Source organism: Hirundo rustica, chromosome 1 (genome assembly GCF_015227805.2).
Source record: "Hirundo rustica isolate bHirRus1 chromosome 1, bHirRus1.pri.v3, whole genome shotgun sequence".
Taxonomy (NCBI): Eukaryota; Metazoa; Chordata; class Aves; order Passeriformes; family Hirundinidae; genus Hirundo; species Hirundo rustica.
In genome coordinates this window covers 26,887,587-26,901,117 of record NC_053450.1, presented here as the reverse complement: position 1 = coordinate 26,901,117, position 13,531 = coordinate 26,887,587, and the positions used below count along the sequence as shown (strand labels likewise).

The 13,531-nt window shown below is 36.1% G+C and overlaps 1 protein-coding gene across 1 annotated transcript in view; it reads right to left on the bottom strand.

Annotated features, from left to right (window-relative positions):
- The window catches only part of CNGB3 (cyclic nucleotide gated channel subunit beta 3), a 60,881-nt gene extending 48,965 nt beyond the window's left edge, over positions 1 to 11,916 (bottom strand). Inside the window, exons 1-2 of the mRNA XM_040083728.1 lie at positions 11,809 to 11,916; positions 9,350 to 9,425 (exon numbers count right to left, since the gene is read on the bottom strand). Coding sequence (XP_039939662.1) covers positions 9,350 to 9,425; positions 11,809 to 11,916 — 184 coding nt within the window. The remainder of the gene's footprint in view (positions 1 to 9,349; positions 9,426 to 11,808) is intronic.
- Between the last annotated feature and the right edge of the window lie 1,615 nt (positions 11,917 to 13,531).

Sequence of the window (13,531 nt, the reverse complement as noted above, 5' to 3'; positions counted from 1 at the left end):
GAATCCAGTTATGAGTTTCTAAAGGCTTTGGTGGTTTTACTGGTCAGAAAAAAAAAAAAGAGAAAATCAAGGGACAATCAAGAGGGTTTTGTTAGAAGGGCCTTACTCATTGAAACAAAATGCCAGTGTAGTACTTTGTTAAGTGTAACAGGCACCTGAATAAGGCAATCCATCTGTGGAATGACATGTATGAGAAGGAAAAAGCACAAAGTAAAAAATATATGGTGCTTGCACATAAACACCCCAGTGCAGAGGATGACTTCTAAGTTTGATGAATATTCTCAAGGTATTCAGTCTGGTGTTGGAATCCACACTGACCCTTAACAGCTGATTGCATTCAGACTGAAGGAAAACTTTGCTATCCCATGATTATTCCAAATTTTCACATACAAGGATACATAAATTTCTAGCAGGGCTTATTTGCATTAATATTAGGATATCACGGTTTAGCACTCTGATACTAGCTATGTGTCAAATTTTATTTTTTTCTTTCCATGTGAAATTGAGAGGGCTGTTTGCATAGTCAAATTAAAAAACAAAACAAACCAAAACAAAATAAAACAAAAAAAAAAAGTTGCTATTCACTGCTGGAATCTAGCTTGTAGTCTGGTAACTTATTTTTATTTATTATAATTTTAAAACTATTTATTTATTTTTATTATTCCAGGCCCAAATGAATGCTCTTTAAGAACAATGTGGTAGACATTTTAGGGAAAATTTGGAATACAACTGTTGGTTTCCAGAAGAAATAATGATCCAGCAGGTAGGTGGTAGGCTTGCAGGACAGCTTTGCATAACTTTGGTCATGAGTTAGAAAAAAAGGAAAACCATGCCAAGGCACCAACAATGAACACAATTTTCAAAACCTACAGATCTATGCTTACTCAACAAAGCAAGGGATTTGGGTTTTCCTGAACTATTTGCATTTTCATTGTACTGGCATATAGGTGGACGAAGTTCCCAATGCATTTAGTAGTGGGAATTGAGGAATGCAGGTTGCTGCTGTCTACACACTCTAGGTATTTGGCCTTCCCGTAAGGACAATGTATTTTAAAACCATGTACTGGGATAAGTGTGGCTGGTTCTTTTTTAAGATAGAAGTGTATCATGGGTTAGTACAGTTTAGTTTTTTAGTTATAGAGGAATGTAGAGTGATTTTCCAGTTCAGGACCTGGGAATTGCTTTAGAAAGGACAGGGACCTATCAGAGGTTTAGTTGGAATATTGGCATCTGTTCTGACCACTGAAAATTTTTGGCTACGACTTTGGAAAGTACCATATAAAACCCCTTGATTTCCTATAGGTGGGCCTTTTTCCTTCTTTCCTTTGGCCAGAAAGAGACAGGTAACATCGAGTTGGGCCTGCTGCTCCCCCCTTTTTGGGGGGTAGCTGGCCTGAGGCATGGCTGGATTCCATCGGCTCCCAGGTGAAAGGGGGGAAGGAGAGGTTTCTGCTTCACAACATCTCCTTTCTCTAAACTTCCCTAGAGCAGAGAGGGATCTCTGCCGGGCCCCTGATAAGAGCTATGGGCACCATTTAGGTCAAGGCCACCCCGATTTACACCAAGGGGTGGGCTGAGAAGGCATTTATGATCCTGCCTGGATTTTTTTGTAATTCCAGACTGCCTGGGTGCTCTGATCTCTGATGTTTCTGTGTGAGTTCTTCCTCCCTCACCAGTGCAGCCTTGAACATCTAACACCAGGAGCTACAGAGGGAGAGACAAAGACTCCGAGCAGATTTAACCCTTTCCTGGCAACATGAAGCTTCCAGAGCTTGGCCCTTCTCTGAGAGAGAAAAGAAAGGGACAGAGTGAACATAAAGAGGAAACAGCATGAAGTCAGTAGAGTGAGAGTGAAAAGACTATTGGGACAAGGGTTGAAGAGTTGGTTGTTCCATTCTTACTTGAGCCATGGAAATGAACTCTGTATTTAGATTATTCCTTTAAATCATGGGAAAGATATGCATTTGGGGAGGTGATTGTTTAGATTTGTGTGTGTGGATTTGAGCAAAGGTGTTTGTGATGGACTAAGTAATATTAATCCTATAAGAAGCTTGAACAGAGATAGAGATGAGAAGCCTCCTGCGCCAGTGAAGAAGTAAGAAGATATCTCTGTACCTTGAGATGAAGAGCCCTTTGCTTTCAGAGTGATTCATCTTTAAACAGTGACACCCCAGCACGCAAGACTCTTAAGACCCATGACCCATAAGCAGCTTAGGAACCTGCTAATGGGAGGGGTCACAAAGGCAGGTTTCCCTGTGCAGCTGTTTTTGTGATAGCTAAAAAACCCACAAGAGAACTGTTCTTAGTTGTCAGTGAGATTCATGACTCTAAGAGAGACTATTCTCCTACAAAATTGATGAAAGACTATTATCAGATGGTGAAACTGAAAATTACAAGTTTTGTCTCTTTATGTTGTTTTGTAAGAAAGTTAAGAGTTTGTAGGGGGAGGGAAGAGTGTTTTTAAAGTTTCATTCTGTTTTGTTTTCGTTTTTTCCCAACTTTCTTTTTCCATTCTTTTAGTGTGTGTTAATAAAACTATTTGTTCATTTTTAAAGTTGAGCCTGCTTTCTCCTAGTCTCTCTCCCACAGAAAAAAGTGAGTACTAAGACTAGAATTTAGTGAACATGAAACCACTACATTTATTGGTGTTTTTGCCTGGTTTGTTGAAATTAAAACCATTACAAAGTGTAAAGTGACAGTTGTGGAAGTATTATTTTGGGGAAAGAAACTGCTTAATAGAATCCCTCCAAATAAATCTGATTAAATTTAGAGGCCCACTGAAACCTCATCATACCAGTGATCTGCCTAGGACCCCAAGGAGCAAGGAACAAGAAGCAATTTATAAGACATATTTGTTCACCTCTCTTAGATAAGTTTTTAGATATTAAGATATGAATAAATGCCAGCAGCTGGATAGTAGCAATTTGAGTACAGAACAGAAAAATTGCTTTTGTTTTGCTATACTTCAGGAAGGGAAGACTTTCTTTCCTAGAATTCCCAGCCAGCTCCACTGCCTTGCACTACCAGTCTGACCAGTATCACATCTATGCTTCCCCTTCTGTCTACTGGTTGGATATATGTAAAAGTAGAACTTCTCATGGCTAGCAGATACTAATATAAAAAGCAAAGAATTTCCTGGGTTTCTTTTGTCTGCTCAAAAGCACAATTTAATTCAACTTAATCATCAGCTGACATAATCTTATTTAATTTTAAATCCACAATATGTTGTTTTATAGGGTGATTCACAAAGCAATGGCTCACTTTAATCTTCTTTGTCTTTGGTGGAAGCTGTATTTCCATCAGAACACCCAAGCATAATGTCTATTTTATATTAATTAAATATATATGGTGAAATACTTCCTTCTACTGCTAACTTCTTAGTGACATTTACAAAAATGTAGTAATTTTAAAATACACTGATGCTTAAAAACAAATATATGATTGTACAATGATAGTTTAGTACTAATTAGAGTTACTTGTGTTGCTATGTATGTAATACAGTTGTAAATGTTACCATTCTTCTCTGATGTTTATTACCAGGATTAATGTAAGCACTGTTGATTTAAAACATTTAAAGTTGTTCTTTTTTGTTCCTTCAGTATGGAAAAATAATCCTGCTAATCTGATTGGCCTGAACTATCTTGACCTGTTTTCCAATACTTGGCAGAAACACAGAAGAGTATTAGTCATGGTAGACAAAAAGACAAAGATAAGGAATACTTTATATTTCTTCTGTTGAATATATATTTGATGGTTGCTTGAAAACTTTGTGTAGCTTGATGTTCATGCTCTGTGCTGGTTTCACCTGGGGTAGAGTTAATTTTCTTCACAGTGGCTGGTGCTAGGGCTGTGTTTGGATTTGTGCTGAACACAGGGTTGGTGATATCTAGATGTTTTTGACGTTGCTGATCAGGGCTTACACAGCAGAGGTGTTTTCTGCTGTTTATACTACCATGCTGATGAGGAGACTGGGGATGCATGGAAGGCTGGGAAACACATAGCTGGAACAGCTGACCCTAACTGACCAAAGGGATATTCCAGGCCATATGACACTTTATATATTGACCATGCTCAATATATCAAGTGGGGGAAAGAAGCAGGAAGGAAGTTTGGAGTGAATGTTATCTCTTCCCAAGTAACTCTTGCACTGGATTGTAACCCTGTTTTCCTGGACTTGGCTTAACACTTATCTGTCTATGGGAAGTGAATGATTTCCTTGTTTTGCTTTGCTTGTGGGCGTGGCTTTTGCCTTCCCTAAGAAACTGATAAAATATCTCAACCCACAAGTTTTTTAGCTTTACTCTTATGATTTTTCTCCCTGATTCTTCTGGTTGAGGAGTGAGAGGCTCTGTGGGGCTTGGTTGCTATCTGGGGTTAAACTACAACATGCTTACATGATAAAATTAATTTAGTTAATATACAAATAATGGTGGCAATTTTAATGATGCATGGAAACACTTGAGGGTAAGACAGCATTGTTTGAAACAGGAAATGTTGTAGAAAGACATGGGTAGAGTCTGCTAGTAAGAGGAAGGGTGACTAATGTCTGAGTAATTGTTCTTTTTAGCAGTGATGTATGACTTAGAAACATAATTTTAAGCCCTTAAAATCAGTGATTTTTTGGGGACATTTCCTCTTTTTACAAAGAGTTAAACATTTCAAAATATGTTAGAAGTCTCAAATTGGCTTCTAAGCATTGTCTGCAAAGCAACATAGAGACCAGGTTTTCTTGAATAGCTGGAGTAAAGACTGATTTTGCATTTGGAACAATGGAATGGGAATAAGAGAACCAGTCTACAAACTCCCTGTGATACTTCTGACAGTTAGTAATTTGTCTGATTGTTCTTGCCTCACAGAGATGTTCTCGAGCAGTCCAAAATATCTAAAAATGGTTATAGGGTCACAAAGATCTCAAGAGAATAAAACCACAGAAAACGTATGGATGAAGGAGAGAAAATACATCACCTGCGATGTTACAAAATACACACTTTTGTGACTTTACAAGCAACATTTTTTGAACAAATCAGCAGAGGTGAAATAAAACAATCAGTAAGTATGTCCATCCTAATTCAACCCTCAACTTCAATGGCTAACAAAAGTATTATTTAAGTTTATTTTCTATAAAGAAAGGTTGTATGAAGAAGTTCAGTTTGTTTTCCTAGCATTTAGACCTGTCACTCATGTGAGTAATGAAGATCTGAGAAGAATTAAAAGACTCCACATCAGCAGGAGTGGAAGCAAGCTGATTAAACATATTCAAGTCCTTGCTAATCTTAAAAAAACCAAACAAACAACATTTTATGGGAATAATAGCTGCCTGTTTTCTGAGTGCCAGCGATGAGCATAAACAATAAGGCAACAAGGAATAAGATTATTTCAAAGTCTCTTTGGATTGGCAGGTTTAGTTCATTGGGCTGCAGCTTATAAAATCACATACTTCACTTGTATTTTTTGAAATAAAGACCTCGTATTTAAGTCTGGATTTCCTGGTGCTGAGGTTTTGTAAAGCTGCTTAAGAACAACTTAAGGGTCAAATTTGTAACAGGCCAAATTTATAACAGGCTGAGGCTTTAGCTGCAAAATTTAATTCAAATCACCATTCTCAGAGGTTTAACTCAGTGTAGTCCATGCAGAGTTAGTTGGTATATAATTAACCAGAATTAGCCAAGGTTTTACAGCCTAGGATTTTGGTACCCTCAATAAATGCATCTGCTTTATTTCTACCTCCAGGAAGAGAGAGCAACCATATTCTGTATAACAGCTAGTGATCAAGATGCTCCTCTCAGGAGAACTTGGCTCTGGGTGTCTTATTTATTTGCAATAGTGTCAAATACTTGTAGGGACGATTCCCTCCCCCACCCCCCCCCTTTTTTTTTTTTGTTTTGTTTTGTTTTGTTTTGTTTTGCTTTTGTTTTAGTTTGTTTTGTTTTGTTTTGTTTTTGTTTAATCATTGAACAATATAAATACATAGAAAAATAGAAGTTCTTCATTCTTCCTGCACGGTTACTGTTTTGATTAACTTCTAGGTTCATTCCATGACCCATGCTCCGTGTTGCATTCTAACTTCTCAGATTCCACAGGGTTTTGCATTCTTTTCTGCAGGATGTCCCAGAGGCTAGCAAGGTCATGGAGCTTCCTCCCACACTTTTCTAGTCTAGGTTTTACACAGGTAGTTAGGCAACTCTACAGAAGTGTGAGAGATATGGGTTTGAACTGTCTTATCATGAAAGAGGCAAGGTAAAAAAGGTGAATATATGAGATGGGGAAGCTATTAACAGCTTCTGCTTTTACTTTTTTTCTTAGTGGAAAAGTGGCTGCTCCTCAAGTACCTGAACAGAATTGAGAGTATGGAGTGGATTGAAGCTCCTTTTGAGCAGCCCTTCCTCTGGGGTGCTGTACTGCTTACTTGAGATACGTTCCAAAGCATCTAGACTCTGAAGATAGTAAATATCACTGAACACTAACATGATAATCTCCCAGAAGGGAAGTTCCATCTGCTTTATGATCTAGAAGTACAATTACAGCATGTGTCTAAATACCTATTATGTGGTAGTTTTACTTTAGCTTTCTCACTCAAGTCCTACCAAGAACAAAGCAAGGTCAATATACACTTTCATAAAAGCTGAATAAATGTGACTGTGGTTCCGGAAAACATCCTTGAGACTCTTGTTGATTTAGTAGAAGATCAAAACCCAGATTATTGGAAACAAACTAGCTTCTAGTAAGGGAAAAATGTAGAGGACAGACTTCAGAGAAATACTAAAATATAGTTGGAAAGAATCAAATTGGAATTATCTGTCAGGAGGATGAAAGAACTTATAAAGCAGAGAATGATAATGCAGTCACCAGCAAGGAGGTGGAGGCTGGATGTGTCCTAAAGAGCATAACCACCAACAGAGCTATTGAACAGGAGTGCATAAAACAAGGGAAGAATTTGTATAGCCAGTCAATTATGGGAGGTGATAAATATGCAAAGAAATTACAGCAATCAGATTCAATATCACAGAGAACCTGTAATTAGGTGAATCACACTTTGTTAAGTACACACACACACAAAAAAAATGCAGGGAATGAATTAAAAAAATTAATCCATTATGGAAAAAACTGACTAAGCACAGAGAATTAATTACAAAGTGAACTATTTATGCAGAGAATTCAGCACAAAGCAAGCTAATGAGAGAGAGGGCAACTGAGGAGGTGGAGATAGGGCAATGAGTATCCAACAAAGAAGCCAAAAGTACCAGGTGTTCCTGACTGACCTAAGAGGCCAGGTTTTAATCCAACAGGCTTCAATGGTACCTCCTGCTGGATTTACATGTGTGCTGGAAACATTATGCTGCTTTGTGAAGTACATGGAGAAAGGGGGAAGGTAATGGATGTTTTTGGTCATGTGAAGAGGAGAGGGGGCTAATATAAGCCCTACTCAGTCTGTTAATTTGTATTTAGTACTGTGGAGCTGCAAACTGATACTATGATTAAGGTTTTACTGGTCTATTTAATTTTGATCATAACAGAGAAAGTAATAAGAGACCTTGGAAAGACTTTTCTCTAATGTGTTTGAAGTTCTCCATTTAGCTGATTTGCCTTAACTAATGTTGTTTCAGCCCTGGCTTTAATAATTTTCTCCAAATTTGTACGTACAGCATAAAATGCTTTCTCTAGTCTCTTGTCCTCTGCTTACCCACACAAATTCTCATTTTCATCTTCCAGAAGATAACCACATGATTTTAGGCCTGACACAAAGTTCACAAAATTTCGCAGAAGTTTTATCTAGACCCTCCTGTGAATTGCTTTAGACCCACCTCCAATTTCTCTCCAGAGATAAAGAAGTTCCTTATTTGGCTCAGAGGATAGGGACTTACATTTGGAGTGGTGAAATTCATAAGCTTCTCCTGAGGTGTGGTTCCTGTGTAAATTTTCTGGCTTGTATAGCCATTGTCTCTCTAACTCATTAAAACCCTCAGTGCCTTGTGGCTGTTTGAGAATGAGGAAGTGCCTTTCAAAAAACTATGGATTTAATTAATTAATACACCCCCAAAATGGGGGACCCTAACTGTAATATAATTTCCTGAAGTAATTAATGGTGTAATTGCTACTATACCACCAGTTTAAAAGAAAAAGAAAAAAAAAAATGTTTCATATCCCAAAATATATCTTAATAAGTTATATTTATTTGTAAAGTTAGATTAAGTTTTTAATAGGAAAAAAAAAGGATTTTCTACAGTGATACTCCATTCTGTGATAGAATAGCATCTGTGACAGTTTTGCTAAAAAGTCTAATACCAAATTTGATTTTTTCCATTGTTACTACAATTAATTTATGTCAGACTGTTTTCCCTTGATTTTGTGCTATAGCCATTATATAACAAGATAATTGCATTAAATAGACTTTGTTTAAAGTTTCACTATATGAGGAAAGAACTTGTGACACTTGCTATGATCACACAAACACAAGTAAGGTTTATGAAAGTTTTCTTGTAATTTTTTTTCAAGTTGGTTTGCTCTTAGTTATTCTTTATCACAGAAAACTGGAGATTCCTCAGTCTTTGCTTTGCTGCTTCAGTGAAATGAACATGAACTGCTCTCCTAAAGGAAAAGCATGAAATGACAGGAAAACTGGACCCTGTGTTTTTCTCTAGAACTGGAGGATGGAAAAGGAAAGGGCTGCTCCACTCATGCTATGAGGGAGGGAGGGGCCCAGCAGTAGTTGTTAATTCACCATCCTGAGCCTTTATCTTGGGAGCAGGGGTAAACAGTCCTTTAGGCTCTGATATATGCAAAACAGGCTTACTTACTGGAGATGGAGGAAGCGGGGAGTAGGATAGACATGAGCAGCAGCCTCTGTTTCCAGAAACCAGCTGCTCAGGCAAAAAATTACATTGTTTTACTGCCCTGAGTTCTATCTTCCCATGTACCAGTCCTGAATAACTTCTGAATGGCAAATATTTTTAGCAGCATAACCTTTTTAACCTTTTTTTTTTTTTTTTTTTTTTTTTTTTTTAATTAAGCTACTAAATACCTTTTTTTTTAAGATTTCTAAGAAGTCAAATTGCAGTAAGAAGAAATAGAGCTTCCTAAACTAGCGGATCAAAGGGGCAAGCTCATGAAGGGACTGTGTGCTTGAAAGCTTTTTGCCTTTTGTTATTGTTGGATACTCTTCCTATACTTGTAAGAAATCATTGGCCTGGGGTCAATGACAATTCAGAGATCTTTATTTCTTCCACAAATAAATAATAAGAACTCCTGCCAGAGCACTAAGAAGAACAACAGTTTTATTTACTGTCCTATAGAGTATACATATACTGTGTCTAGATAATCTTTGAAAACTGATAAACAGCTTATTACTGACCTTGTTGCTTTGGTACAGGCTCTGCTTTATTATTGGCCTCTGCTTTCTGTGGTTCATTTGTTGTTTTATTTTCATCCTTGAAAAAATACACAAGATTAAAGACTGTAGATTGTCATTGTTGAGAATGATAAGGGTGGTTTGGTGTCTGCAACTTTTTTGTAGAAATTTGATTAAGCTGCTACACACTGACCATTGTTTCTGGGTGTTCTGTGTGTTTCCAGATGGATTTGCCAAAGGACTTCTGATGGATGTTGAAATCAAAAACTGATATTTGATATCTTCACATCCTCAGTGCAAACCCAGTTGCTTAGCTTAGAGTTCTGCTGCTTCCTGCTCGCAGAGCTAACTTGTTCAGCGCTGCCTCTCTGCCAGTGTGCATCTCTGGGTTAGTCATGGTTCTGCCTAAACCTTCTGTTGGGCTAACACACGTTGTATATTACGAGCAGTTCTTACCACAGGGACAGATCTCAATCCCTACAAAATACTGAGATGGTATCAACTTTCACTGCAAAAAATGAACTTCCTCCCGCAATTGTTGACTTAGATCCATAAACCAAATCCTTGTGTACCTGTACCTTGATTCATCTCAGTTTTAACAGAGTGGCCTTTGGAAGAGGGAGTGAGATGTGCACGGGGAGTCCTCGGCATTCACAATACTATATAACAACACCGTGATAATCAAACCCATCAGCATTTGCTATCCCATATAGAATGAGCTTTCCTGGTATGCAGCATGCTTATTAATAGAGAAGGATTTGGGGTTATATCTACATATGGAAAAATTCTTTGACATTAAGAGCTTTCAGGTCTTCATGAACTTGATCTTTTTTCCTTTCCTAGGTCAGACCTTCTTTTTGTTTGTGTTTCTGAGAATAAATTGGGTTTTGTTTCTTTTCTATGAAAATATTTGTGTTTTCCTGTCTGTTTTTATTTGCAGAGCCAGGCACTGAAGTTCTAATATACATGTGTATAGAGAAGTAAATTATAAATTTTATATATATATGCATATTAAAATACCAATCAAAGTCTGTGCATACTCAAGGTTCTTACAAAAGGTTTTGTTATAAAGATTGTTTTCTCTGTTTCATTCTTCCTCCTAATAGCATAAATACATAAATCAGTGCATCAATTAGTATAGTAATCAGTTACCAGATATTATGTACTTCTCTTTCTTCTTTACTCTTTAAAGTTAGCACCTTTAGATGGTATCTCCTTGGAGGCAGGAAATGTCTTAATCCCTAATCCAATCACGTGTCTCCATTTTAGCACTGTTTTGAAGAGTGTAGGCTGATGGTGATACAATCTGAATCTTGTGCTGATGTACGAAATTATTCTTGCCAAAAGAGTAATTCTTGTCTCCAGTGAAATCTAAATTTTTATATTTTGCTATAGCACTTTGCCAAGTGATATATCAGCCTGCACAGAACTAACCTGTCGATATTTGTGAGTTTTCTTCTTTTAAAACAGTATTCTATTGACACAAGAATACTGAACTGTGAAAAAAGTATGAACGATGCCTGTAGATCTGCAGTATATAAAGGTTATTGAACAGAGACATTTTTGCCATTTTTGTGGATGACTATGTATATGCCCACTTACTTAAAGTTAACTTTTTAATGGAGGAGTTTTGATTATTTGAATAAGCATGAATGATTAAGAGCTAAGGCTGAAAATAAAGAACTTATTTCACTTCCTTAATTATTTGGTGAAACCATGAATTGTTGCCATTTTATCTTGCAAGGTTTTGATTATATCAAGCTGGAAAAAACAAAAATGTTTTTATTGGAAAAATATTGGGAAAAGGTAAAAATTCAAAGACAACAAGAGAAAGACTACTTATCCTTTTGCTTCAGTTTAAAATATTTTATTAATTAAATAGAAAAGATTTCATTAACTTTTACAGGGAAGAAATACTATGTAAAAGTATAGACTGTAGAATAATATGACTATTTTTCCAAGAGGATTTACATTATCAAAACCAAGCTGAAAAAAAGACTTCTTTCAAAAGCTACTAAATTACTTTGTCTTTCCAGTGGTTATCAGGAAGCAGGCTGATATATACCTGCATGACATTCTAATATTTAGAAAGGACACACTGACATTTTCTGCCAGAAGGAAACAAGATGCATAAAAATACAACATCATATGGAAAGCAGCAGTATCTGTATCTCTAATTCTCCATTTGCAATGTTGATCAGGACCTCTCATAAGCCTGTACTATTACATGTTAGGCATATTCAGAATGCAACTTTCAAAAGGAGAAAATTATATTTTCTTCATAAAGAAAAGATGGTAAGGTGGAGGAGAAGAAAGACATTTATTTTACTTTTCTAAAGAAAGCTTGATACCATATTTAGTAAGTATATTTGAAATTCTAGCCTTTGGCATTTACTTACAAAAATACCTTCTAAACAAAAAGATAGTATTAATGAGTATGTAATAGACAAGAAAAACCATACCTGGCCTGTTGGTGCCTTTGGTGGTGGAGGGGCACATTCATTCTTGCAATCTGTTATCTCAGGTGCTAATTTTGGTCTAGAAAATACTGATTTTAGCTTTCTAAACATCTTGCTTCTTCAGCTCCCCTGAAGCATCTATGACTCTTTTACCATGAACAGATTTTTAGCACGTTTTCTTGCCATCAGTAATCAAGCCAATTAGACAGTTAATCAGGTTTAGGTCTGATTAGTGCCTTAAAGAAATGTCTTGCACGGTCTATTTCGGTGACACTTTTTTTTGTCATTACTAGCATATTTTCTTTTTATCTTGTAGAATAAGTTATTTGTAAGTTTTTTTTAGTCTTGACAGTTACAACATATATAATTCCAATTTTCATGCAAAAAGTCAGAGGAGAGTGATTTTTTTCTTTTGAGAATAAACCATTGCCTAATCTTTTATGTATTGGATATTAAGCATTTAGTTTATGTTTAGAGATGAGGTTTTAAGTTAGCTTATCTGCAGTTTAACCAGGAAATAAAAATATTTAATTAATAAATAACCAACAATACAATACCTGTTGTCTCAATAGGTTTAATTTCTTTGCAGTCCTGAACTCTTTTTTGAGTGAATGACAATAAAAGGTCATCTCTTGGGGTTTGTTTTAGAAACTTTATACCTTGTTTTATTCTTATTTTAAAACACGGGGAAAAAAATCGTCTTTCATTTTTCAGTGCATTTACAGGCAATATGGTTTTTTGCTGTCTTAACTAGAATTTTGCTGAAAATAAGTTTTAGGTAAGAGAATATTCTATAAATTAATAAAATATAGTTCATAAGTGGTACATAATATTGAGAGTCTATCGGCTTTGGGTCATCTTATACAAATCAGGTATGTTTTAGTTTACAGGTATATTTAGTTTCAAGTGCCTCTAATAACTTGTAGATAAAGCTCTTCTTAGCAAGGATCTTTGCAAATTAACTGTCTCTTTTTATTCTTAATTTCACTTTATGTATTGCTAGTCTATGCCTTCACTTTGAGCTTTGAATTTGAGCTAACAGCTTACAATTGATTTATGCTGATCATCAAGGCATCAAGAAATACAGAAACCTACTCCTCTAAGCTATTCCTTAAATGATATATTTAGCAATTACATCAAAGTATTGAAAATGTCCATCCTTGAAGTTTATCATCTGGCAAGGATGGTTTATAATCCTTATTCTACTATGGCAGTAATTGTAAGAATGGACCAACAACATTCCTTGGTTTGCAAGTTTTTTGCCTCCAATGACACTTATGAAGCAAACTTTGTAATAGTTGGCCAGACTTCAGTTTTGTAACTGGGAACCTTGCCCTGGGCATGATTATTTCATAGTCGTTAGATACAGCAAGAGCTTAGAACCTCCCCTTTTTTTTAGCTTCCATAACCTGATTTACCTTACGATCAATGCAATTCTTGCTAAACTTTCACACTGTTTTTAAAATAAGGGTTTGAATGAGTAAACTGTAAATTATAAATTATTGTCTAAAGTATTTTCACTTATTTATGCAGGTCTGGAAAATAGGTAGCTTCTTTTCTTCTGGATGTGAATTTTTACATCTCCTCATAACAGCAGAATCTTAGAAAACAAGTTTTTCTTTTACTATGTGAAATTTTAGTGGATTAAATTGACCAGTTCAGGAAACTTTAAACAATAGCCACATACAAACCATATTTGAATACTGAGCCTTTTTGAGAGCAACTG